Source organism: Pinus tabuliformis, chromosome 8, assembly GCF_031772625.1.
Source record: "Pinus tabuliformis cultivar Carrire ecotype Pingquan chromosome 8, CPIR1, whole genome shotgun sequence".
Lineage (NCBI taxonomy): Eukaryota > Viridiplantae > Streptophyta > Pinopsida > Pinales > Pinaceae > Pinus > Pinus tabuliformis.
Window position 1 is genome coordinate 849,235,583 of NC_142294.1, and position 24,194 is coordinate 849,259,776.

Consider the following 24,194-nt stretch of genomic DNA (forward strand, 5'->3'; position numbering starts at 1 on the left):
AGTCTAGCCTCCTAATAAAATTGAATGGGCCCCATCACCTCCAAAATCGGCCCCAAAATGTAGAAATTAATCTTGTTCCAAAATAATTTAGGAAGGGACATTACAGTCCTCCCCTCGCAAATGTCGCTTATCCCCAAGCAACTTCAGTGTCGGATGCTCAAGTATGCGCTCACCCTCCCAAGTAGCATCCTCATCTAGCAAGCTCCTCCAATGCAGCAAAAATTGTTTGTCCTCAAGCAATGCCTGAGCAAGCATCCTCTCTAACTGTTGCTACCCACTGTCACTACAAAATGTACCAGGGTCCCAGATGTGCCACTGGATCGTGCTTTTCCTCTACACTGTCCTGAAATTAAAGAGTCCTTCAACACCAGGATCCCAGGCCATCATGTCTAACATGAAGCTCCCCTCGCTCCACTCATTATCCTGCCCGATGCAAGTTCCGGAAGTCCCCTGCTCCATCAGTGACTCGCTAAAGCCCACTGGAAGATCTGTATGATCTCCCCCTGTAGTTGTCGACACATCCCCAAAGGTTATTGAGCTATGAAGAGCTGTGAAGCCCCAGTTCCCTACTAGTCCCAGAGTGGTGCCACCATGTTGACGTTGTGCTACTCTGACTATGTCATACTCCCCATCATGCGAAAACAGTATCCTCCTCTCCTGGAACTCGATGATGGAATACTGAAAAAGGAAAGACACATCCTGCCTGGGCATCTCCATGGCGCCAAGGCCTACCCATCGAAATCTAACTTTGAACTTGCGCAACAACAGTGAATGTATGCCTCCCCGTATGATGAAACCCTCTGTGAACCCCCATGTGTCATCCCAAGAGCAAACTATATCACTCTCTGCCATGACTCCGCTCATCACGAGTGATCTATCAATCAACTGAATCCCTACATCCCATAGCCAAACTTGCTACGGCATAGCCCTGGCAACTGATGGAATCCCTTTGGCCCTCATCTCTAGTCCCTGCATGCCACCCATATATAGGCTCCATACATCATGAACTAATCTGAGGCATGCTAAACTGTCTTGTGCCTGCCACTGTGTAGTACTGATGACCACTGGAAACCACGTGTGCCAAATAGCTACCCCTGAATGCAACCAATAGATGGGTATCTGATACGTGCAATCGACTCAATGTATGCGTATCCATCCTGCTCCCGACAACCATCGACATTGGTTCGACTACCCACCCCCTGGAGAATGTACCGATACAATGTCAGGAACCCGGATACATATTGGGCAATTGTCTCAGTCGTACATAGTATCCTCTGCTCATGCATGGTCCAGACTGCCCTGTGGAAAGAGTGACACAAGTCTCCCCTGTGACCAGCTCCCCAAGCATAGGATCAATGATGAATGATATGACATCCCTGTCGATGATCACCTCATCCCTCGACCCATGGCTGTCAACTCGCGTACTGACTCGATGCCCCCATTGAGAAGTCTCCCCTCTATCACACCAAGTGTCATCCAAATATCTTGGGTGAGCTCCCCGTCCCCTACTGCTAGTGCCCAGAGTATTAAAGGGAAACAACTAGAACACTAATTCCTGTAAGTGATGTAGAAGACGGTCAAGCATGTGAGTCCCCACAAATACCATCAAGTATCACTCATTTGCGTCGCCATCGATCCTGGGTGAACTACACCAAAGGTATGCTCGGTATCTCCGTCCATGGGTGTCCCTAGAGACAACACTCCAAGACCTCGTTGTGCAGCACCATACGCCTTTGCATACCACCGATCATCCCAGTGTTCCTGGACATGCCACTGTACAACGTGGCCTACCCCTGTACACTGTTGGATACCCTCGGCTACAACTATGCCATCCCGTACCGTCCTGCTTCCCTCCTGTGTCACCGCACCTGTCACTCTCCGCATGTACCCAATGCGATGTGAGGCACCCCCACTCCACAACATAGTCCAACATGCTATGGCACACCCCAATGCGTCTCCATACCCATCTGCAGACCACTGCTCCACGCTAGATGCTCCTACCCATTCCTGAATGAAATGGCCTAAATTGTGTCCATATGGGTCGACCCCCATCCAACGTGTATCATCACCTCCACTATCGCATCACCATGCTCTCCAATGAGGGGACCTCCCCTCAAAGTCCTGCATAAGGGACCCAAGAAGTGAATCTCCCCAAGTGTCAGCAGCAATGCCACCACTGCTCTGCTCCTCTGTGTCCCACACAAATGCGAAGAATCCCCAGCTCCATATAAGGCACCGTCTGGTGGCCTGCCAATGCCACCTCCTCCAACAAACTCCTGCCAAAGTATGTTGATCACCGAGTGATCCTATGTACAAATGCCATACCAAGGCAACCAAAAGAGTTTGTCCATAAACTGGTTGGCCACTAGTGCTGACCGAAACTCCCCAAGCGGAGGTGCATACTCAACTGCTAGGTCAACTATACCCTCTAGGCTGTAGTTAGCCGGTATACCTGGGAAATGATAGGCGGTCCCTCTTGGATCCCAATGCCAATCGGGGCTTCTAGCATCCCCAGTGTCTAGAAACTCCTGTTGAGCTCCACCTGGGTCCACTACCATCTCCATAGCCCACTCCATCGGGTACCAACTCAGAATCTCTCGCCATCCAACCCCAAGAGAGGGATCGAATGCACAAACTCCATCACATAGAACAATCCCAGCATGCGGGTGCTACACCCTGTGCAACTCAAGTCGTCTCATCTCGCTATCCTGGTCAATACATGAAATCTGACTAGGTAGCTTTGTCTCTCTCTGTCCAATGGGCCAAGGTAACCTAACAGTGTTGCCAACCCTGTCTATGTATGCCCGAAGAGGGTTGCTCTCATGCCCCAATGTGCACTCTAGCTGCACCAGTAGGGAATCCAACCACTCCCCAACATGAGTCAATTTGGTCGTGGACTCGACACAAACCGCTCTCATGCCCTCCAGCTCCTCGTTCTGCTGCAGAATAGCCTCACGCACTAATGCAACCTTCCTTTGTAATGCTAGAAGGTCGGCCTGAAACTGGTGGAACTGCCATGGGCATCTATCACCTGTAAACTCGGTCACAACTCCAAATACCTCAGCAACTGTTGGCATCTCGTCCATGGGTGGCTCCTCCTCAACAGATGGCTCTATGTGTGTAGGCTCTATCCTCTCCACCAAGGTGTCAATTGGGGCTATCAAAGAGGTCTCTAATAAAGGTAACTCCTGCACCACACCAGGTATATCGATGTGCTCCTCACCATCCTATGGGCTCTCAGCATCATGCTCAACCTCCTCCTTCAGCTCCTAATATTTGAATCCAAGTCTCCACCAGCAAAAGTGCCCCCCTAGTCTCACCCTCTAACTGTCTCTGTCCTTGTTGCTCCCTTTCTGGAGATTTAGTGTCGTGATCTGGTCAACTTTCCCCACATGATGTAGATCGTTGCACCCCCATGGCCTGCACACCTCTCACATCTCTGTTGTAAGGGGGAGGATGGGTTTGGTCTCTCACCCTCCTCAACTGGACCAACATCTCATCATCCCAATGAATTCTACCCCAGAATTTCTGCATACTAAATTTACTTTGAGCCATGGGTTTGTCTCCGGTTCAACCCATCACTGTGCACTCATACCCAAAGCTTCTATGATCTTCTGGCTAATTTCCCACAGCTGGGCCAAGATCAAGCTTTGATACCACTGTAATGTTCAAAACTAGGAAAAATAGTGCTATGCAAAGCAAACAATAAAAACAACACCATAAAATTGAAACATTCAGTGCACACCCATAAAAAGTCCAGGAACAACCAACAGCTAAGCCATTTTATTATAATCTGGTAGAAAAGTACAATAATGTGGAAGTGGTGCACCTGGGCTTGCCTCAATGGAAAGCGTGGTCAAGCCCAGATGGCACAAATAACTGTTGCAATGATGCCTTGCGCTGCCCTTGTGAAACTGTGTTGTCTGCTGCAAAGATGCTGCTGGAAACCCCACCTCCGATACTTAGAAAATTATGGGAAATTTACCCCAGCCTCTCCACCAAATACCCAGAATAACCCACAAAGGAATTGGCCAAATGTTGACCCTCGGAAATTTGGCCCAAATTCCCCTTAGCTCCTCTAGTTGCTAGCTGAGTTGGGACCCATGTTTGACCCCTTAGAACTACCCAGAAAACTCTATAAAATTAGGAGTGTGATCCTTGCCCAAAACCCAGAAAAACCCAAAAAGGGTTTCCCTTGGTTCTGACCATCAAAAATTGACCCTTCACAGCGTGACCCTCCTCCAATTTCGAATTCTGTTGCTATGACTAATGCTGTCAATCTCTGTTCTCCCAACTCCAACAATCCTCCTCAAATGCCCTCCAAATGATCTCTTACTTCTCCTGATCAGCTCCAGCTCTACAATTCCTTCCTCCAACTCCCATGTGAGCCCAATGATGGCTCTCTACGCAGGGCCAGGTGACTGTAAATCGAACTGCTCCAATGCAGCAACCTTCTGCTCCAAAACTCTCCCGAAAGGTTGATCCTCCACTGTAGCTCCAATGCCCAAACTCCCCGGCAGTTGTTGCCTGGATGAACCCACAAGCAACACTTGCGTGTTCCCCTTTTGCGTCCTCTAAAAACACGTACTGGCTGAGACAAATGTTGAATGATATCATTGTGAAACTCCACTGGCTCTCCTCCAAGGTAGTACGAATTGCCTTCCTAGGGCACTCAAAGTCCACCAAAGCAAGGATTGAGATCTCTGCTCGGAGACACTCGTGTGCTAAACAGCACAGTAACCCGGCTAAGCAGCTCGAGCAACTAAGGTTGAGTTCAATGTGTCAAAAGATAAGATGCTGAAATGAAGATATTTGTCTTCCTTATATAGGTTTCATGGAGCACTTTTCCCTCCATCGTGGGTCCCTCACTTAACCATCGATTTCCCCTCTATGCAAATCGAACTAGGGAATGCGTATTCTCCTAGTGTGGTGACCCCCATGTACAAATTAACCACATCAAAATAATTCTACTAAGTCTAGCCTCCTAATAAAATCGAATGGGCCCCATCACCTCCAAAATTGGCCCCAAAATGTAGAAATTAATCATGTTCCAAAATAATTTAGGAAGAGACATTACAAGATAGTTGTGACAGGCTGAGTAATCACTCTTCAAATACACCACCCTTAAAAGAATATGCCATCCATTACTTTAATTTTCAACAACAACATATGCTACAATCCAATATTTGCCTAAATTCTGTCAAAAACCATAGAATGAAAAATTCTCCAAAAATTTTATACAACACAGGTAAGAGGGAATTTTGACAATTATTATAATAAGCATGTAATGTCATGTGCTTTGTAGATATTGAACTAAGGTCTATATATTTACAAGTAGATGAAGAGAATCTGCAACCAGATATGGTAAGTTGTGTTTGCAACAGTAAAAAGATGGCACTCTGCCATGTTTTTCACAACATATTTCAATTAAAGAAAACAATTCAAAAAAACATGAGTCAGTCAAATTATATTGCGTGCTGCTAGAAAAAGATGTCCTTGGACAAAGAAGACAATATCAGGCCAAATTTATCAATTTTTCATTACTTTGACATGAATATTATTCCAGCTACTGTCACGGTAATAAAAAGAGGAATAAATATCAGATATCCTAAGCATCAGGTTAATATCATTTACCTTTGTTGAACCAGCATCAATGCTGTTTGATACCAATTCCTCTACAATCTGTGCAAAATCTGTCAAAAGTGTACTGGAGCGCAGAGAGTTGAAAACTGCCTCGGGAAGGCGAGCAATATACCCCATCTATGGTATATTGAGTGAATCCCTGCTAACAATGTTTTCATCAAAACTCTACCAAAGAACATAGGACATACAAATGTTATCCATATTTGAAACAGAAATATATCTATCAACAATTCCAATTGTATTATTAAGGGAATCTCTCTGACCCATTTTGGAAGGAGGTGCAGTGGCTGTTGTTGATAAAGTGGTCAGATTGACAAAATTAATGTAATCTCACATTTACCATGGAAAATGAAAAGTCAAGTAATTTACATCCACCAAATTGTGATACTCTAGATCAGATCTCTGGGTATTGCATTATATTTAAATAGATTCACAGTGGTAATCATGTTCCTGGGATTTCTCTGGTCTTAAAGCACAACAGAGATCACCTCAAAAAACAGAGATCAGATCTCAGGGTATAGCAAAGGAGGGGCGAGCTGTGGAATATAACCACTTGATCTATGATTCCATACTAGCTGCTTGAGATGGTCACTCAATGACATGAACAGGGAGGAGAACGAAGGCCTTGAAGATCTGCATAGACTTAAAATCCATTTGGAATATTTACATGTTCATGGCATCAATTAAGCGCGCTATGATTGACTTATGGATAATTTCAAAATTAACCAAAATCTCATAAATAGCAGTGCTAACAGCAACCATGGGGATGCCTAAGAGCTAAGCCACCTGGTTCACGTTTGTGTTTCAATTAGGCAACTATGAAATTCAAAGAATAAAAAAAGAGCATCTGTGCAAGAAAATACAATTAAATTCACCTTTATAATCAGCAAAGAGAACTAAACAAATTTTATTTCAACTTTCTCAAAACATGTTACAACTTAAGTTCAAAAATGCATATCAATGTGTGTGTCCTTTAGTCTAACAAAAAAGGAGACAATTCCTTAATTGTTACTTTCCATTTTTTACTTTTTCACTTTTTTTTTCAAAGAAACAGATAGTAATTTATATTAGAAAGAAAATATGGATTTTGGGCCAGAACCATTACATAATTCTGTTGAAGAATCTGGGGCAAAATAACATTAAATGTCTTTTTACGTATTAGGATTAACTTCTTATTATTATTATCGTGTGTTCTTCAATCATCAAACAGCTACCAAAACAAGAAGATCAACAAGATACAAGTACAAAGGATGTAAGCTCCAAGTCAGGGCAAAACCTCTCCTCTTGAGAGGAAAACTCTTCAATCCCTTCTTATAGATTCTTTATTGACAAATACCAAGCGCTTTGACCAACACTAAAGCCCTTCCAACACCAAGATCAGCTTCTCAATAATGTGCTTGCTTTACTGCTTTCCAAACCCAGCAAAATCTCTTCTGGCAACACTACTTCAACCTCCAGCCACAGATTTTTGGCCCTAACTGCAGATCTGCAACTTCGGCCCCCTGGTAGCTGCTGCTACTTCACACATGTGGACAAGAATTGCTTCTTTGCCTCCAGCTACCTCGCTTGACCTAATTTGACTTCTGGATCTAGAAGGGAACTTTGTTGGCCCTTCTTTCAGCCCTTTTTCATCAGATCAAAGTCAAACCCTCACAAGGAAACCCTAGCTTGACTGCAGAAACCCTAGATAAAAGCTGCATAATTTCAGCCTCCTTCGCCGCACATGTGGAGAGAACAAAAGGGAGAGAGACCCAAAACACTTCTTCTTCATCTGCCTTCTTCATTATCCTTTTCTGCTTCTTCCTTTGCTTGAGAGAGAGAGAGAGGATTGATTGTGTCCAAATGAGGTCAAATTGCCTCCTATATATAGGCTTCCCAGGGTACGAGTTCCAGCTTCTAGGCCGACTTGACAGGCTAGCAAGCCAACTTGGTCTTGGAGGGCTCAGTAAAATACAAAAATAATTATTTTTACAATTTACAAGATGCCCAATGGGGTCTTCATATTATGACAATGTCCCTATTTGACTTCTTGACCTAGGACAATCCTAGAAGCACTTTCAATTAGTGCTTGACCTATAAAACAAATTTCATGGGCAAGAAACCCAAGCTCAATAATAATAATAATCATTTTTTTTTTCTTTGACAAAATACAAGAATCAAAATTACATTTCAGACTTATGAAGACCGAACCTAGTTATAATTTCTTCAACAAACTCTTCATGTTCCAAAATTGTACTGCATTCAGAGGTCCATAAGTATAGAAAATTTGTTCTTGCAACAGTTTTTACCAACTATTCTAAATAAATGCTTGCTATATTCTCGGCAAAAAACTCCTAATAGCAATATATATCTAGATAACATCAAAGGGTTTCAGAAGCTAGTAGTTTATCTGCCAGAGGAAGGTCTTGGTTCATCAACTTCTCCACGCAGTTTGAGTCCCCATCCTTATCCCGTTGTTCCTGCCTCTCGAGCGCTTCTAACTTTTTTCTTCACAGGTTCATTGCCGGTCCCGGCCGCTTCCACAGTGAACTTGATGCCACTGCTAGAGTTTTCCTCGAGCTCAAACACCCTAATATCCAATGCTGTCAATTCAGTGGGAAAATTATTGTTCCAATTTACTCTAATTTAATTGTTCCAATTTACTCTGTAGTAATTCATGTTTGGTATCCATGAGAAATTGATATGTTTTCTGCTGCTTCTCCTCCACACAGCTCCTCTATTTGAGGGTCCTCAGCAACACTTCAACAGATTCTAGCAATCTTGCCAGCAGCCTTTCATTTTAACCTACTTGTCCTCCTGAAACTAATCCCCCAATTCCGCCATAGCAGAACTATGGTGCTCCACGCTTCAAGCTTCAAAAGTTAATAGCCACCTCTATTCACAATTGTGGACACTCAACAGTAGCGCAGAGCAAGATCGAAGAAGAGCATAGAGCCATACAAAACCTCATCTTCCTCTGAACCACCACCCTAGATCATTGAATTGCGGAGCTTCCAAATCCATGCCTGAATCTCGGCAAATCTCTAAAAATGTCAATCAAATGATACAAAGGAGGAGAAGTATTAACGCAATTCTGCAATGAATTGAATGCGCTAACAGGGTCGAAGCTCCACTCGCTTATGTAAACTCCTTCTAGCCTTGAAGTATTAAAACCTTACGTCACTTTTGTGTGCAATTTACATCCTTTGATCGCCAAATGTTATGATGATTTAGACAGGGATTCATCTTCTTCGGTCTATGTAACCGGAAATTTTATGTTTGCCACCATTCCATACATGCTTGCGCCAAATTACGAGCCGAGGTCCGAATGCTTGTTGGGAGGAATGTTTGGGCAGATTCTGCCTTGAGATCTCATTCAATTTTTCGACTAAGAAAGCCTTTATAATTTTTATTATGGTCGTAAGTTTGATTTCAAGATTCATGGAGTTGGTGAGTTAAGAATCAACCCTTGATCCAATTCTAAATTCCCCGACTCCAATGTGGTTCCTCTATTGGCCACTGAATCTGCCATTGTATTCAATTGTCTGACTCTATACACGTGGAAGAATTCAGTTTGCTAAAATTGCAAAACGATCCTCTAAAGAATGTGATCCTTTAGCTTTCCACATCTGATGAATTACAATCATTGAATCTCCAAATGTTGATATTTTGGTGATTTTCTTTGTTATTGCTATTTCCAATCCCTGCCAAAGCGCTAGACATTCAGCGTGGTTAATGGATGTGACACCCAATCCCCAAGCATATTGAGTTTCTATTTGTTCATCGGGGCAAAGGATAACCCCTTACTTTGCATTTTTTTATTAAAAGGAAATGCATGGTAATTAAATTTGCACATACTAGAGATTTGACAAATATCAATTTTGGGGGGAAATTAATTCCATACAGCCTAACAGTGTTCAATAAAGTTTTTGATAAACAATAAATGGGTTATCAAAGTTGGTTTAGTTTTTGGAGATATGCTTCTAAGGATATAATAAATACGAAATAAGCAACAGCATATTATTAAAGAAAAACTAGAAGCCAAGTGGGTGACTATTATAAAGACACAATGAAGGAACTTAAAGAAATTCCCATGTGAACTAAATGCCTAGACCTAATAAATATCATATCAAAACCATCCTTTGGCCTACAAATCAATACATCCATACAAAATTTTAAGGTCTGGTAATTAAAACCCCATAGGGTGAGATACATTGATATAAACATAAGCAATAAAGCAGCTAGAACCAAAATTATAAAAAAAGTGGATGGTCACCATCATTCAGCTTCAAGGGACACCCCAAGGATTTGGGAGATTTCTCCCCCACTAAGGGTCTCACCCATCATTATATTCCTCCTAAAGCCACAACATGTCAAAAATCACCAATGGAATACCTGAAATTTTGTCATCCAAGGGCTAGCAATGGGTTTGTCGTGGCAACCATATGTCCAACTCCTATGTCTGCATTTTCTCACTCGTCAACCAACACACTACCATGTCTAACATTGGCCAACGGCCCAAACCACTAATGAGATAAGATCTTTGACAAGAGTGTTGGGATGGGGCGCAAGATCCAACTAAGGAAGATTTGAGTGAGACCCTACTCATCATACATGGAATCTTGCCCCAAAAATCAAATAGTTGATGCAAACACTCAATAGACAAAGAAACATTGTCCACTTCGATCTCCATGCACAAGGAAAGACTACTCATAATTACCAATTTGTCAAAACAAGAAAACTCTCATGGCTTATACAGCTAAATATCATTACAACATTTTCAAACATGAAATAAAATATCTACCCTAACTTGTTGCCATGTTGCATCAATATTGATAGTCTAACATAAGTTATTTCCCAATACAGTTGACTTCCAAGTAAGCAGGGGTGTGGGGAGGCGATCATATAATTATGCAACCTAGTCCTTGTTACCCATCCAAACGCATGGGTAACAATAAAAAAATCCCCTATGATGCAGCTTGCCCGCCAACAACCCCTACCATGATCCGCAGGTTGCCAGCGTCAAATGCCTCTCACCCATTCTTTGATCCAGTGTTATCAGAACTAGTGGAACCAACCGATCCAACCTGTTTGGAGGCAAAACCAGTTTGACCGGTTGCCCCAAAACGAAGAAGGTTAATATGGCACCGAACTAGAAAAGGATGGCTCAGTACTGAACCGGCTAGTTTTGTAGGGAACCAACCAATTCCATATAACATTGTGTGATGTGATTAAGTACCCATGAAACCCAATTTCAAAAAAAAAAGACTAATTTATGAGTGGGGCAGCCTAATACTCAACCCTAGGGCCCTAATAATGCTATGTAATTTTCTTAGAGGAGAATGTCACTTCATCCTTTTACTTCAATTTTAAAAATTACCATTAATTGTTTCAAGATCATTGAGAGTGGTTCCAACTTCCAACCTCATTGGATTTTGTATGAAGAAGGTAGAATTTTATATCTCGTTCAAAATTCAGTAGACTTAACAGCTTTCAATATTTCAGGATTTGCGGGATAGCAATGTTTCCATTGGATTCTGTCATATATGTGGGTATGAAACTAGCATTTAATTAAGAGAACCAAGCCCTCTACGTACCCTGATGTTGATGACAATAATTATGGAACTCCACTATCATGAAACTAGTAAAAATGTATCCTTCGCTCAAGAAAAATCATTGATTTGGAATGCTAAGGTTTTTCTACCTTATTTGAATGCTAAGAGGGTGTTATTGATGATGAGGATCCTAATTTAGACAATGATTTGGATGATATGTAGATATTTGTTTTAGCATGATTTATTTTACTCTAGAGGCCATTTAGAGCCTCTTTGTTGATGTATTTTTGGTTTAGAGATTGATTGCACTCGGTGTTATCTTGGTTATGTGCACCCTTGCTATAAATATGAGAAGCTTTGTGTGTGTGTATATATATATGTTGGAAATAATACTGAGAGGGGGGTGAATCAGTATTATCAGATCAATAATTTAATTTCCCAAGCAGATTTACATACGCTACTTCAGCTAAGTGAACTAGTGTGTACATGCGACTGTACTTAAAACAACCAGCATATATGCAGAGAACTTTTGATTTAAACAGTTTATCATGTATTGAACTTTAACCAGTATATCAGAGATTTATTAGACAGCGCAGTAAAAGCAGAATAAAGCATCACACATAAGCAACACACATGAACACCAAGATATAAGGTGGAAACCCAATGGGGGTAAAAAACACCTGTTATTGTCGTCTTTGTCTTCTTTTAATAATAAGAAAATTTGTTTACAATCTTGTACTAGTGCAGACTCATACCAGTACGTAGGCACCCACCTGCAGAAGACTGCAACCTTCTCTCGTTCTCCAGCTACTACTGGAAGAGAGCTACAACCCCCTAGCTCTTGTACTAGCCAATGTGTTTACTAGTACGTAGGTGCTAGCCTACAAAAAACTCCACTCTTCTACCAGGGACCACGTTTCATAAATTTTCAGACTAGATACTCCTGGAACACAACACCACAATCTAAAGGCCACGTTTCATTCAATTTTCATACTGGACCCATCAACAACAACATAACTGCAACACAATCATCAAGGACATCTACATCAACCAATCACTGAAACTCATAACCTGAATCTGATCATTCAAAACACTGTCACAAAAATACAGTCACCAGAACCCAAAACTCTGCAACAACAAACAGAAACAACTGAAACATACTTTATAAGGTATACGCTACTTCCATGTGTCGAACCAGCGTGTATACGCGCTTTTATCAAAGCCAACCAACGTATACATCTGTAAATATTAATTCATAATTTTGCAGCTATTCCAGACTTCTGTTATACCCAGATCTTAACATTTACGGAATAACACATGCGTCAGTATTCAGATCTAGACTATACATGATCAAACCATATAATGATAATTCATTTCAAGCCTTAAGATCCCGATCCATCACTAGATCCCATCCCTCATCAATGGCTAAGGTTCATCCTTGGTTCAGATCAAGCAAAGCACCATAAGCCAATAACCTGCATATTAGATCTCACACTTCATCAAATATTCAATACTTGCACACATTGGCCTAATGATCTTCTCCTCCTTATATAGTTTTAGGCCTTTCTTGATACCATGGATCAAAGCCACTTAGGACCAATACCTTGGACCAAATACCTAGGGTCAATACCTCAGACCAAATACCTTGGACCAATACCATGGATCAAAATACCTTGGACCAAATATCTCGGACCAAAAACTTAGTTTTCCAACATATACGCGCTTTTCCTTCTGTGAAAATGCGTGTGTATGTATACGCTACTTGTGTTCAATGAACCTACGTGCCTTGTTTTACAAAACGGGCGGGTTGAAACGGAAACGGCCGTTTCTGACCGTTTCATTAGCCCACAAGTTGACCCGGCCCATGACCCGGCTCGGCTGACCGAGTCAGCAATGACTCGGCCGAGTCATCCAATGACTCGGCCGAGTCATTGCTGACTCGGTCAACCCGGCCGGGTTTGTATTGACTCGGCCGAGTCATGGAAAGGACGGCTGGGCAGCAATTTTAATAAAAAAAAATCATGTTTTTGCTGATATTTGGTAAAAAAATTCATGTTTTTGCTGATATTTGATAAAAAAAATACTCAAGTGCATGGCTCTTTAAACTTTAAAGTCTTTCAGCAAACTAATTCAGGCAGCTTTAGGGAAACCTGATTCAGCATTTGATTTTTGAACCTTCTATCCACTGGATATAACCGTGTGAAATGTTCATTTATGTGACTCACCTCTTAATATGGATTCAGAAGACCCTTCACCATACAACTTTATTTAGGGGACAGTTCTTGAAGAATTACAGTGCACAGTATAAGAGGAACCTGGGGTAGCTCCAGTGATACAAACTTTAGTTTCTCAGTCACTTGTTGAGTGGTTTTAGGATTGTCATCTTCAGGTATAAATTATAATGGCTCCTAGATGGTTGTGAACTCAGCCCTTCTTCCACCGAGATACAGTCTTCTAATCAGCAACACGTCCTCTCAAAGGTTGGCTGTAGCTGGACCTCCAAAACTGATAAATCTAGCCCCTTTTTACTGAATATATCAGTTCCGCGAACAGGCACCAAACTCAGCCCAGGTCACAGCTCAGTATCTCACAAACACCCACAATAACTCAGTCTCCATGCAGGGTATGTTATTATGGAATTGAATGGTTGTCTTCCATGTATATTATAATGTTGTGTGTTTGGAAACTTGAATGAAAATCTTTAAAATTATGTTTAAAATATTTAAAATTATGTTTTTTTATAAAAAAAATAAATATTTAATGTATTTTTTACAACGACCGAGTCATTGAAATCGAGCCGGCCGAGTCATTACCGAGTCCGAGTCCGAGTCGGAGTCGATCCTCGGCCGAGTCCGAGTCCGAGTCCGAGTTGTAAAACACTGCCTACGTGTATACGCAGTTTGGTCAAGGTGAACTTGCGTATACCTCTCTTTCTTCATTCTCTGTAGTCTGATCTGTAATTCTTTGTTGTTGACATGCTGCACCGCGATCTTTCATCTGAGTGAGTTGCCATCAGGGACAACACCTGTATCATAATGCCAACAATCTCCCCCTTTAGACCTGATGGCAACAACAACACCAAGTCACTCTCCCCCTTTGACATCAAGGGCAAAGGGTGGACCAAGATAATTTTTCCCTTTGACATATATTATGCTAGTCATGCTCCCCCTGAGTACATGCTGAAATCTCTAATTGAGCTTCCCTTTTATACATGCTGAGATGCACTAAAACCGTCCATGCTCTTCCTGAGTACAAGCAAAGTCTGCAAAAAATATTTTCTAAAAGAATAACATGACTCTATAACTCAACTATGTGAGGATGACCTTCCTATCACCAATGACTCATACATACATCCATCTCCCAACCGAGTGGGGATATACCAAATTTGACTCATCCACCCAACCAAGTGGGGATATACCAATTGTTTATACATGACAGAAACAAGAAATATTACATCATCCATCCCATGTAAAGTGGGGATACAAATTACATCATTTGTCCAAGAGGACTCATATCACTTCCTAGACTTTTACATGACTTGAGTAACAAATGGTATAAATATCTGAAGCCATAGCTGGACTCAGCAACCATAATGCCAACAATGCTAAATGTACATGAAGGCTAATGCTCCCCCTGAACCTGTGCTACCTGTGCATTGTTAACAGGTCAATGATCAAGGCATCTTTGTCAATCAGATAAAATTAATGAACAGAGCATATAGACATTAATCATCAATATCAGTCAGAGCACCCATATCAGATCCTGCCCCACTGTTTTTCTTGTCTGAAACACATATACGCTCCTTTACCCATAGAAACCCATGTGTGTACGCGACTATACTTCATGAAACACACATATAATAACCTTTTTCTGAAAAAGTTGGATTTAACAGCAGGATGATGCAGCAATTACTCCCAGCTTTTGTCTGAGATATTCAAATGTCTCTCTGGGCAGTGATTTAGTGAATATATCAGCAACCTGTTCTTTGGAGGGAACATACTCCAGTTTGACCTTTTGTTCAAGCACTTGTTCACGTAGAAAATGGTATTTGATGGGTATGTGCTTGGTCTTGGAGTGCATGACTGGATTTTTTGAAACACTGATGGCACTTGTATTATCACATAGAATGGAGATGAGTGGAGTGCATGTGATCTAAATGTCTTGCAAGGTTTGCGTCATCCAAAGTAGTTGTGTGCAGCAAGATGCAGCAGCCACATATTCTACTTCAGTTGTAGATAGCGCAATTGAACTTTGTTTCTTGCTAAACCAAAACACTAACCTAGAACCCATATAGAATGCACCACCACTAGTGCTTTTTCTGTCATCAACACTTCCTGCCCAATCTACATCTGTATATGCATGAAAAGTGAGATCTGTATCTCTAGGATACCGTAAAACAAAGTTCTGGGTTCCTTGAAGATATTTGAAAATTCTTTTGACTGCCTGAAGGTGTGATTCCTTTGGATTTGCTTGGAATCTTCCAACTATTCCTACTGCATGCATGATGTCAAGTCGGGTACCTATGAGATAAAGCAGACTGCCAATCATGGATCTGTAAATTGGTTGATGTACTACTGTTGATTCATCATTTGCGCTGAGACTACATTCTATTACCATTGGGGTACATACAGGTTTAGAGTATTCCATGCCGTACCTTTTCAAGATCTGTTTGAGATATTTGGTTTGTGAAAGAAAAATACCATCTTTCTTCTGTTGAACTTGAAGGCCAAAAAAATAGGTAAGTTCACCAAGCAAGGACATTTCAAATTATTGCTGCATTACTGAAGCAAAATTCTGACTCATGGATTCTTCATTGCTACCAAAAATGATATCATCAACATAAACAACAATAATTAGCAATTTATCAGTGTCAATCTTTGTATATAGATTGTTATCTGTTGAACCTTTTGAAAAACCTTGTTGGTGTAGATATTTGTCAAGACAGTAATACCAAGCCCTTGGAGCCTGTTTCAGACCATAGAGAGCCTTTTTGAGTCTGCATACAAGTTTTGCATCATTTCCAAGAATGAATCCTTCTGGTTGTTCAATATAAACTTCTTCTTCTAAATCTCCATTAAGGAAAGCAGATTTTACATCCATTTGGTATACTTTGAATTTCTGAAAGCTAGAAAGAGCAAGAAACATCCTTATGGCTTCAAGTCTAGCAATAGGTGCAAAAGTTTCTTCAAAATCTATACCTTCTTGTTGAGCATACCTTTTACAAACAAGTCTGACCTTGTTTCTAATGACTTCTCCATTTTCATTCAGCTTGTTTTTGAATATCCACTTAGTTTCTATAATATTTTTATCGTGAGGTCTAGGAACTAATTCCCAAGTATTATTCTTTTCAATTTGCTCAAGTTCTTCATTCATGGCCTTGACCCAACATTCATCTTTGCATGCTTCATTTACATTTTGAGGTTCGATGGAGGATAGTAACGCTAGATAGCTTGAGGTTTCTGTAATAGTTCTTCTTGTCTGCACACTTGCCTCTTTTTCCGCTAAAATCTGAGTCTCTGGATGATTTTTCTGAACATACCTGGACGGAGTCTTTTCTTCTACCGTTATCTCTTCTTCTGGTGCTTCATTGGTTTCTTCTTCAATATCATCGTGATTTGATGTGGGAAAATACTCCCCATCTTCTTCATTGTCATAATTTTTTGTTTTTGTTTGTTTTGGATTTTTGCATGCTTCATCAATAACATCATCAATACTTTCAACAATTTTCCCAAGTCTTTTATTATAACATTTATATCCTTTACTTCGGGAAGAGTAATCAAGAAGAATATCTTCATCTGCTTTGGGCTCAAATTTACCAAGTTTTTCATCAGTCCTTTTGATATAACATTTGCTTCCAAAAACTTTAAAGTATTTTACAGTAGGAGTCTTACCATACAAAAATGCATGTGGAGTTTGAGTGCTATTTACCCAAACATTTTCTTGGTTGAGAATAGTTACAGCGGCGAATGCAACTCAACTTCACCCCAGAAGGTTGCAGGAGTTCCAGATTCATCTAGCATAGCTCGAGCCATTTGTTGAACAGTTTTGTTCATTCTTTCTACCACTTCATTTTGCTGAGGAGGCCTTGCGGTGGAGAATTGCCTTTTTATTCCATGTTGTTCACAAAAGTCAAAGAATTCATCCGAAGTAAATTCCCCTCCTCGAACAGATCTGAGGCATTTGATTTTTCGATCTAATTCATTTTCAACCAATGCTTTGAAGGCTTGGAACTTTTCAAATGCTTCATCTTTATGCTTTAGTAGACCTATCCAACACATTCTAGAAAAACTATCAATGAACAAAATAAAGTATTATTCTCCGTGAGGTGACTTTTTTCTTGATGGTCCACATAAATCAGTGTGAACAAGTTCAAGAGGCTTACTAGCTGACCCTTCTTTTTCAATGAAGTGAGCTCTGGTTTGCTTACCGAATTGACATGGTTTGCATATTGTATTTTCAGGGATGCTAATATCTGGAAGATCACGAACGGCCTTGAATCTGCATGCTTTTCTTATTTGAGAAAAGCTTAGATGTCCCAATCTTCTATGCCACAGCCAGTTTTCATCATTTTTGCTTAGATAACACTGTTGTTGTCCTCCCTTGAGTATGTATAAGTTGTTTGGAGTTCTTGTACCTTTGATCATGGTCTCCCCTGTATCAAGTTCACGAACAACACATCCGTTTGATCGAAACACCACTTCATTTCCTTGATCACACATTTGACTGACACTCAACAGGTTATGCTTTAAACCGTCTACATACATAACATTTCCAGCGTTAACCTTTTCTTTCAAGAAAACAGTGTTGGACACAGATTGTCATTGATGTCAATATGGCAATATTCGAGGAGAAAATAGAGATGAGAGGAGCAGACAGAGCCGAAGAAGAGGAACGAAGAGCAGAGGTGACGATGGGAACGAGAGATCAAGTCTACGGGAGTGTTAGCAGTCTGGTGGTGAGACCCTCAGACAGCGAAGGAGGAGGAGGGAACGATTACGAGCCCGGAGAGATCAGGCGCGAGGAGCCACGCCGCGCCAACGGTCATGGCCGTGCATACGATCGTGCTGCTGCTGGTGACAGATTACCTCCGTCCTCAGGATACGACATGAAAGGATACAAAACTTCAGGTACTACAGGTTCTGATTCACCATTGAGACATAGGAAGGTAGAACCATATGCACATGATTATGATCGCAATGGACGGCAGATACAGCACAACGGGCAGATCCAACGGTCGCGGGCGATAAAGATGCACACAGGTTAACGAGAGGGATGCGGGCCGTCGAATCAGGGCATGGTGGATCCAACGGTGATCGGGAGCGAAAGTCGCGCGGAGGTTAACGGCCGGGGGATAGGCGGTTTCGCGGGCGAGCGGTATTCCCCGCACCACCTTTGGGCCCAAGGCGGTTTCCGTATATGGCCGCACGATCCAGTTAATGCGCGACACGTGGCTGAAGTGACGGGCGTGAAACTGCCGCGATTGCACGTTAACGCGTGAGCACTTAACAAAAGCGGGAGGCGCGATCACCGTTAGATCAAGCGGTGAATGTAATCAACGGCAGGGATACGAACAGGGTTTAACGTGCGATAGAAGTAACAGAGACCGTCGGATCGTAATGCGATCGACGGTGGGGGTCAGGCGGAGGATTAAATGAGAGCGCCGAGTCATATGGTCGGGTCACATGGCGATTTAGAGTTAGCGCTCAGGGCCTAAAGCACATAGGCTTATGCAGCGAAGCAAAGGCGGAATATAGTGTTTGATCAGGGAACAAAGAGGTTTCGGGGAAAGAGAAACAGAGAAGGCAGAGCTAACACTGCCAAACCTGCTTCTTACCCATCAAAAGCTTAATCTTATAGCAGAGCTAACAGTCACAGCGATCAAGGAGGGAAGCTGAAAGATCAAGCGAGTCAGAGGAAACGACAGCGACTAAGGAGGAAGCCTAAGAGACGGTGTAAGCGGAAACGAATGGACAAAGGCATGGGAATGTATAAAACAGTAGAAACAGAGAACTGTTGGTGCGGTTATGGTGGTGAAGAACCCGAGGGTGAGACAGTAGAAGCAGCAAAGGCAAAAGAGGCAGAAAAAGCAGTGGAGGCTGTAGAGGCAGCAGAAGCAGCAGAGGCAGGAGAGCAGGAGTGAGACAACCTCAGCGGAATAGAGTACAGCAGCATACCTGTTTATACCAAGGTTGGGTTGGAACCCAAGAGGTTGGAGCCTCAAAACTGAACAAGACTGAAGTCACTGGGGTAGGTGCTCCTAAGTGCAGAACCACTGCAAAACAGAGTTGGTGCTCTGGAGGTTCGAACCTCACTGAAGTCCAAGTTGGAGCTTGGCAACTATTCACAATCAGATTTATACTTGTATTTATTTCTTTGCACTGTCTTGAGTTTTAATAAAAGCATTAAATTCAGCTGTTGATTTCTGTGTTCTTTGTATACATATACATATCTATATAGGTTCTTGGCAATCACTAGAACAATTAAAAAAATAAATAGTTAGAAACACTGATTCACCCCCCCCTCTCAGTATTTCCAACAAACAGATCCTTTACCTTTTATGACAGCAGGAGTGTCGTTTCCAAATGAGACATTCTTTTCCTTTTCTAATGGGCATTATATGAGTGAAGTTTTTCTTTGTCACCTGTCATGTGTTTTGAGCATCCACTATCGATGTAACATTGATTTTCTTGTCCTCCTGCATACAAGGCTATACCACATCTTTCTGTTTGAGATTCTTTCCTTCTCCATATCTTGGGATTTAATGGAGTTTGCTCCTTTTGAGATGACTGCCGAAACTTGCTCCTACATTCAGATTCTTCATGACCAAAGTTGTTACAAATTGAGCATTCTATTTTATTTTCAAGAAGAGAAAAGTTATTATAGGAACTTTTCTTGACCCCTGTTACATTCCTTTGATTTTGTTCTCTAGTCATGATGGTTTTGTAAGCAACACATTGAGCAGCTTTGTGTCCAAAATTATGACATGAAAAACATTGCCCATTAAAGAAGTTCCTGTGACTATCGAATCTATTGACCTGGTGATTGCAATTTCTATTGATATTCATCTTTGGAGCAAATTGAGTATGATTTACCTGAGATTGGTTGTGGCTTCTATTCATCCTTGGAATAAATTGAGTCTGATTTACCTGGTGATCTGCTTTATGCCTTTGCTGACGATTGTCATATTGTTCACTGGTCTTTGCTGCATCAAGATAGCTTTTAGTGGAGGTTGACAGCTTCTGTGATTGAGATGCTTCTTCAGTATATCCAAGACCTGTCTTTATCAGAGGAGAACGTTGCACTTTGATAATTTCATCTAAGGTTTCTGATCCTTTAGCAAATCTAAGATTGAGAGATTTCGTTTTTTCAAGATCCTTTCTTATACCCACAATTTCACATTCTAGTTTTTCATTGTGTTTTTCTTTTTCAGCAAGTTGGTATGTCAAGGTATCTATAATCATATTCTTTTCTTCTAAACAGATTTTGAGTTTAGAAATTTCTTCATGAAGGTCGTCTTCTTCTAAAGCATCCCAAAAATTATCATCATCATAAGCCATTAGAAGTCTATAATCATTACTATTTTCATCTTCATCACTATTTGATAAACCATCACTATCTTCATGAGTATAGTAACTTCTTTTATTTACAACTTGTTTTCTATTCCATTTCGCATATTCCTTCCCTTTTTCATATTTATCTTTATGAAGACATTTGGCAACATAGTGACCGACTCTGCCACAGGAAAAGCATTTGAAGGGTAGCTTACCTCTAAATCTTCCGGAACCCCGTTGAAGTTTCTTGACAAAGTTTACCTCATCTTCTTCTTCTGAAATATGTCCTGATTCATTGTGTTCTTCCTTTCCTTTTGCTGAAGCTTTAAATGCGGCTTCTCTCATATCTGATGGACCTCATTTTCTCATCTCAAAGGCAGTTAGGATTTCGTGACGCTATGTCATAGTGATATTCTGCAGATCCTGTTTTTCTTCTATGGCAGACACTTTTGATTCAAATTTAGCAGACAAGGATCTCAAAACTTTCTCAACTAAGGTAACTTCCTTTATATCTTCACCCAGATTCTTCATACAATTAACAACCTCATCTATACGTAAGAAGTAACTAGCTATACTTTCATCACTGTGCATCTTAAGAGTTTCATACTGAATTCTGAGAGTTTGAAGTTTAGCACGTTTTACCTAAGAGTCTCCTTCGTAGCTCAGAACGATTTTGTCCCATATTTCTTTGGTTGATTTGAGTTGCATGACTTTGACAAACTCTGATTGTGACAGACTTCCCAATAAGGTATTGACAACTCTGGCATTGGTTTCATATTGCTTTTTACCTGCCGTATCTGTAGGAATTATTGTTGGAAATGTATATCCTCCTTCCACAATTTCCCAGACATCCGTTCCAAGTGATTGTAGATAGGCTGTGGTTCTTATTTTCCAATAAACAAAGTTGTTCCCATCATAGATTGGTGGTCTGATGGATCCCACGCTTTCTTGATTACTCATGATGAAGGATCTCCCTTCAAGCGATCAAGCTCCTTCTGAAGGACCTGCTCTGATACCAATTGTTGGAAACAATATTGAGCGGGGGGTGAATCCGTATTATCAAATCAATAATTTAATTTCCCAAACAGATTTATATACGCTAATTCAGCTAAGTGAACTAGCGTGTACATGTGACTGTACTTAAAGCAACCAGCGTATATGCAGAGAACTTTTGATTTAGACAGTTTATCATGTATTGAACTTTAACCAGTATATCAGAGATGTATTAGACAGTGCAGTAAAAGCAAAATAAAGCATCACACATAAGCAACACACATGAACACCAAGATATAAGGTTGAAACCCAATGTGGATAAAAACCACCTGCCACTGTCGTCTCTGTCTTCTTTTAATAATAAGAAAATATGTTTACAATCTTGTACTAGTGCAAACTCATACCAGTACGCAGGCACCCACCTGCAGAAGGCTACAACCTTCTCTCATTCTCCAGCTACTACTGGAAGGGAGCTACAACCCCCTAGCTCTTGTACTAGCCAATATGTTTACTAGTACGTAGGTGCCAGCCTACAGAAAACTCCACTCTTCTACCAGGGACCACGTTTCATGAATTTTCAGACTGGATACTCCTGGAACACAACACCACAATCTGAAGGCCACGTTTCATTCAATTTTCATACTGGACCCATCAACAACATCATAACTGCAATACAATCATCAAGTACATCTGCATCAACCAATCACTGAAACTCATAACCTGAATCTGATCATTCAGAACACTGTCACCAAAACCCAAAGCAGAACCCAAAACTCTGCAACAGCAAACAGAAACAACTGAAACATACTTCATAAGGTATATGCTACTTCCATGTGTCGAACCAGCGTGTATACACGCTTTTATCAAAGCCAACCAACGTATACATCTGTAAATGTTAATTCATAATTTTGCAGCTATTCCAGACTTCAGTTATACCCAAATCTTAACATTTACAGAATAACACAGGCGTCAGTATTCAGATCTAGACTATACATGATCAAACCATATAATGATAATTCATTTTAAGCCTTAAGATCCCGATCCATCACTAGATCCCATCCCTCATCAACGGCTAAAGTTCATCCTTGGTTCAGATCAAGCAAAGCACCATAAGCCAATAACCTGCATACTAGATCTCACACTTCATCAAATATTCGATACTTGCACACATTGGCCTAATGATCTTCTCCTCTTTATATAGTTTTAAGCCTTTCTCAATACCATGGATCAAAACCACTTAGGACCAATACCTTGGACCAAATACCTAGGGTCAATAACTCGAACCAAATACCTTGGACCAATACCATGGATCAAAATACCTTGGACCAAATACCTCAGACCAAAAACTTAGTTTTCCAACATATACGCGCTTTTCCTTCTGTGAAAGTGTGTGTGTACGTATACGCTACTTGTGTTCAGTGAACCTATGTGTATACGCAGCTTGGTCAAGGTGAACTTGCGTATACCTCTCTTCCTTCATTCTCTGTAGTCTAATCTGTAATTTTTTGTTGTTGACATGTTGCACCATCATCTTTCATCTAAGTGAGTTGCCATCAAGGACAACACATGTATCATAATGCCAACAATATATATATATATATATATATATATATATATATTCTACCTTATTTGAATGCTAAGAGGGTGCTATTGATGATGAGGATCCTAGAATAGACAATGATTTTGATGATATGTAGATATTTGTTTTAGCATGATTTCTTTTACTCTAGAGGCCATTTAGAGCCTCTTTGTTGATGTATTTTTGGTTTAGATATTGATTGCACTCAGTGCTATCTTGGTTATGTGCACCCTTGCGATAAATATGAGAAGCTTTGCATAAATCTATATATATATATATATATATATATATATATATATATATGCAAAGCTTCTCATATTTTAGCAAGTGCACATTGATTTGCATCGAGATAAAATTAGTGAGGTTCCAAAAAGCAAAAAAATTGGAAAAAAAAGCAATAAAATCAACAAACAACATCAAAATTTTAAAAAAAAGGACTTAAATCTCCCCTTATCTTATTTAGCTTCAAGAGAAATATTTTTTACAACAATCTTACAAGAATTTGCTCTGAGAAATACACAGCAAAAGATCTCAACCTTCTCTCTCACTCGACCCTTGTTCGAACCACATGTGCAACCCAACAAAAGAACTTTTGCGTACAAAAAAAACTCAACCTACTCAATCCAAGATAACTCGACTTCTTTGTTGATGTCACTCTAGCTAGCTCACTCTAGCCTTTCCTTGCTCTAACTACCAAATACTACGCTCCATTAAATCCCAACTCGTGGCAAACAAATTGTCTCTCCTTTGGATCAAGTCCCTTTTAAAAAGATCAAACCCTAATCTCAAGCGCAAACCTTAATCTCAACGGTTGAGATTAGATCTCTCTTTACTGAGACCAATGACTACGACTTAATTTGTAGTTGACTTTTCCTTTTTAATAGAAAAGTAACC

The 24,194-nt window shown here is 40.7% G+C and overlaps 1 protein-coding gene across 5 annotated transcripts in view; it reads right to left on the reverse strand.

Moving 5' to 3' along the window:
- The window catches only part of MLH3 (MUTL protein homolog 3), a 474,897-nt gene that overhangs the window by 404,386 nt on the left and 46,317 nt on the right, over positions 1–24,194 (reverse strand). For all 5 annotated transcript variants that reach the window (XM_089372967.1, XM_089372964.1, XM_089372965.1 and 2 more), the window contains exon 2: positions 5,635–5,782. In XM_089372967.1, the coding sequence (XP_089229093.1) occupies positions 5,635–5,760 (126 nt within the window). In that variant the 5' untranslated portion in view covers positions 5,761–5,782. The remainder of the gene's footprint in view (positions 1–5,634; positions 5,783–24,194) is intronic.